Source organism: Mus caroli, chromosome 16, assembly GCF_900094665.2.
Source record: "Mus caroli chromosome 16, CAROLI_EIJ_v1.1, whole genome shotgun sequence".
In the NCBI taxonomy this organism is placed as follows: Eukaryota; Metazoa; Chordata; class Mammalia; order Rodentia; family Muridae; genus Mus; species Mus caroli.
The window spans coordinates 28,819,117-28,823,897 of record NC_034585.1 but is presented as its reverse complement, the minus strand read 5'-3'; the positions used below and the strand labels follow the sequence as shown (position 1 = coordinate 28,823,897).

Below are 4,781 nucleotides of genomic sequence, written 5' to 3'. Positions count from 1 at the left end.
CCCTGGTTGTCCTGGAACTCACTCTGTAGACCAGGCTGGCCTTGAACTCAGAAATCCACCTGCCTCTGCCTCCCAAGTGCTGGGATCAAAGGCGTGTGCCACCACGCCTGGCTAAAACGAGATATTCTTAAGCTTCAGGAATGAAGCTCAGCTGCAGAGCTGTTGCCTAGTGTGAATAAAAAGCCGTGACTTGATGCCCAGCACAGTATAAAAACAGGTATGGTGGCAATCAACTCTAACTGCAGCATCTGGAGATGGAGGCAGGGGGCTCAGGTCAAGATTATCCTCGGAACACACTGATTTCAAGGATAACCAAGGCTACATGAACGCTTGCTGCAGAATAAAAAAGGTAAAAAATAAAATAAATAAAATTCATTACCGAAAGGAAGAATTTAAGATTATTTTTAAAAATAACTAAACTGTCCAGTAGTAATAGGCAACAAAACTGTCTCACCTTCGGGTCGATACTGTGCGACGATAGTGACGGCTTGGCCTGCATTCTTTAGTGCAGCTGCTGCTTGTTCGTGACTTGCAGCTCTGAGGTCAACACTGTTTACCTGTAAATAAAATCAAATACTAATTTAAGAAAATATAATCTTTGACTAGACATCACAGTGGCCCATTGTGGGAGTAGGTACAGGTTACAGTACCTTTATTGTTTAAATATATCATATAGTAAAACATACATGATTATTTCAAATAATCTGATTCACTAACAAAAACACGTTGTTCAATGTTAAGAGAAGAAAGTCCAGCATTTCCTCAGATGGAAGTCAGAAGGCTGGCTACCAAGCTAATAATAACAACCCAGCTAATAACAAGTGTTATTATTCTGCATAATTCATTTTGCTAGTAACTCAAGCCATGGAAAGGAAGCTGATTTTTATCTGTAGCAGTTTTAACCCTCCAGTTCAACTCAGTTTAATTTTTCTTTCTTTCTTTCAGACTAAGACTTCCATTCTTTTGCTGTAACAAGAAAGCAATTGCTTAAGCATAGTTCAGATTTCCAATTTAAACAACAATAGATGTAAATACTATTAGAAATAATTTGGGGGGGGGGCTGAGACAGGGTTTCTCTGTGTAGCCCTGGCTGTCCTGGAACTCACTCTGTAGACCAGGCTGGCCTCNGCCTGCCTCTGCCTCCCAAGTGCTGGGATTAAAGGAGTATGCCACCACCGCCTGGCCAGAAATAATTTTTAATAAAGGAACTTGCATCGGGTGCAATTTGACTCCTGAAGAATTATTACATTTTATTTTTACCTCTGGAATGCACTAATACACTTATGTTTATGAAGCAAGGCATTACACCTTCAGAGATTACTCCCTTTCCTCTAAGACAAATGCTAAGACATTGTTCACAGATGTATTACTGAATGCAATAAAGCCTTAGTGTTAAAAACTAAGAAATAATAACAATGAAGTAACCACAACTGTGCTCAGGACTTCCACTAAACATTATTGATAGGAGGGCTGGAGAAATGGCTCAACAGTTAAGAACACCTGCTGCTCTTCTAGAAGACCCAAACGCCATGTCGGTAGGCTCACAATTCTAGTTCTAGGAAGGGTCTGATGCTTCTGGCTGCCACAGGCACTTGTACTCTGCACATACCCATATGCAGACACATGCATGCCTACCCATAGTTAAAAAATAAAAACAAACCTTTAAAAATTACATTTTAGCCATGTAAAGCTAAATGCAACTGAGAACTGCTATCACAGAATAACTCCAGCTGCGGGGACATCACTCACCATTTCTTACAATACAATGTACACTTCAAATTCCAAGTGCCAGAGTAAACTAGGGAAAAAGTCTAGAGAAGGATAAACTTTTATAGATTGTAGGAGAAAAATTAAGACTTTTTTGGGGGGAGGGGAACAGGCCTTACTCTGTAGTACAGGCTGCCTTGAACTCTCTAGGTAGCTCAGGTTAGAGTCAAAACTCATGACCATTCTTCAGACTCAGTTTCCTTAAGTGCTGAGATTATAGGTGTGAGTCACCATGCAGCCTGGGCTCAGTGGGTACAACTGCTTGCTAGCACACTCAGTAACTTCAGTTTGGATGCTCAGATCTCATATAAAAGCTAGGGACAGTGGCACTCATGTTAGGGTCCCCATGAGCCAAATGGAAATGGGAAACGGAGAACAGAGAATTTCTCGCTCATGGTCAGTGGGTTTAAAGAACAGCAGAGACCCTGCCACCAGCAACATGGAAGGGGAGGACCGACCTGAAGACTTGTCCTTTGACTACATGCCATGTACCTCCACAAGCAACAAGCAAGCGCACACACAAAAGCAGTAATGACGGTAGGCAGAAAACACTTTCTAGCTACTGTCTAGCTCTCTGCCCTTTGAATACACACAATAAACCATTTTTCAAAAAGGTTTTAAATTTTTCCTTGGAGAAGACTGGAGCTCTATGTGGACTCAAAAATACATTATCTGCTGGACAAGAGTAGAATTAAACTCTCCAAAATATTAGTAAATACTTCAATGAAATTATGATGCCTTTTTGCTGGAATTCAGAGATGCTCCTGCTTCTCTGCCTTCAGAGTGCTAGAATTAAAGGTGTGTGCCACCAAACCCAGCTCAATTTTTTTTGTTTGTTTTAAGGGGAAAAAAATCTATGTACTGAAAGACATATATATGTAAATAGTCTTAGATATACTAAAAAAACCAAACATTTTAAATACTGGGAGATACTTCAAATACCATAAAACATATACTTTAAAACCGCATAGTTGTTTGTTTTGAACACTGATGAGATCATAAAACTATCACAACTACCTAATCCCAAATTATTTCCTTCATTCCAGAAAGAACGTCAATTCAAAAACTGAAGGAGGGGCTATTCCAAAGGCAGCTGCCTGTCTGTGGGACATGATCTTCTAATTGGGCTGCCTTGTCTGGCCTCAGTGGGAAAGGATATACCTAGCCCTGCAGAGGCTTGATATGCCAGGGTGGGGTGGGGTGGGGAAGCACCTGCTCAGAGGATAAAGTGGGGAGAATTGTGTGTGTGTGGTGTGTGTGTGTGTGTGACTGGGAGGGGGCAGGAAGCAGGATGTAAAGTGATTAAGTAAAAACAAACAAACAAACAAAACCAAAACAAAATTCAAATGTAGACAGTGGTCTCTCCTAGCTCCAAAAAAACCCCACTAAGCCACTTTAAGCTACTTTTCGGTATAGATTTCTTATCCTGTACATTTGAAGTAAGTGGGCTTCTATACTTTCTGGATCTTTCTTCTTGGTGTTTCTTACTCAAGGCTCATGCCTATAGCTTATTTCAGCATTTTCCTTATTATAGTTGGTGAATGCATCATTGCATGCATATACTTTGTTTATCTATTTCCCTAAACATACATACTATGTTCATGTGGCCGGCATGGGCCATCAGAGACCACCCAGGGGCACGGTATCCTCTGGAATAGGTGGGTGCTGGGAACTCAGCCCTCTGGAAGAACAGCAAGTGGTCTTAATCACTAAGCCCGTTTCAGTTCCATCCTTAACTTTACACTTAAGGATTTTACTGTTTTTGACAGTGATAGAAGGATCAAACCTGGGGTCTCCCCTCATACATGTCAGCAAGCCTTCTGTCTCTACCCCGTCAGCTCAGCATGCCATGCTCCAACCCTGCATGTGTGGTTCACGGTGTGGAGCAGCCCTCTACCCTGGAATCCTGCCCAGCTGACTGTCTTGTCCCAGTGCTTCTCAAGACTTTTACAGACGAGACCAGGCCGCCTGCAGTCTCCTTTTCTCCTTTTAACTCTGGAGGGCATTCTATTTTTCTTGGCTAAGTGATTCAGAACAAAGATGAATACAAGTGGGAAGAAGGTTAAACATCTTTGTTTTCTTTATTTACGCTTTTAAGTTGCTCATCATTCAGTGTAAGCCACTGCTTTTTTTCTCTTTCTTTTTTTTAGTGAGCTATTTTTTTTTTTAACCAAAGTGAGGAAATGTCCTTTCAATTCTTAGGGTTTTTTTTGTTTTTGTTTTTTTGTTTTTTTTAAATGTTTTTAACCATGGAAAGGAATGATCCTGTTACAATCCTTTCTTCTGTTACTGAATGAGCCTGTGGCTGTGTCATTTACTGTATTAGGATGGTTTCAAATTCTTTTTTTTCTCTGCAGAATCAACCATGCATTCCTTGGATAAAGTCTTCTTAGGTATAGCACATGACTTTATGTTTCTATTCTATTATTTTGTTGAGGGTCTTAACAGCTACATTCACAAATGATGCACCTTTCTTGTTCTGGTCTCACAGACTGAGTTGGGAAATGTTACATTTCTTCTGATTTGCAAGAGTCTCTTAAATTTTTTAAAAGTTTTTGTCAGTGAAATTGTCTGGTTTTTGGCTTTTCTACTTTAAGAGGTTCTTACCCCACCCCACACATATAATCCAGATACCATAAAATACATATTTATATTGGTATCAGGATCAAATCCATGACTCTGAGTGAGTACATGCTTTATCATAAAGGTATAGCCCAAGCCTTTGATTATTAGTAACTTAGTGCCCTTCCTAGCTACAGATTTATATGTTTCCCAAATATGTGACTAACAGCTATTATTTTAAGCACATAAACAAATACATTTTCTTTTTAGTAACAACTTTATATATATATATATATATATATATATATATATATATTTTTTTTTTTTTTTTTTTTTTTTTTTTTTGGGTTTTTCCGAGACAGGGTTTTTCTGTGTAGTCCTGGCTGTCCTGGAACTCACTCTGTAGACCAGGCTGGCCTCGAACTCAGAAATCCACCTGCCTCTGCCTCCCA

At 39.8% G+C, this 4,781-nt stretch overlaps 1 protein-coding gene across 24 annotated transcripts in view; it reads right to left on the bottom strand.

Annotated features, from left to right (window-relative positions):
• Dlg1 (discs large MAGUK scaffold protein 1) overlaps positions 1-4,781 on the bottom strand; it is a 201,151-nt gene that overhangs the window by 45,927 nt on the left and 150,443 nt on the right. For all 24 annotated transcript variants that reach the window (XM_021185184.2, XM_021185188.2, XM_029470491.1 and 21 more), the window contains one exon: positions 455-557. In XM_021185184.2, coding sequence (XP_021040843.1) covers positions 455-557 — 103 coding nt within the window. The remainder of the gene's footprint in view (positions 1-454; positions 558-4,781) is intronic.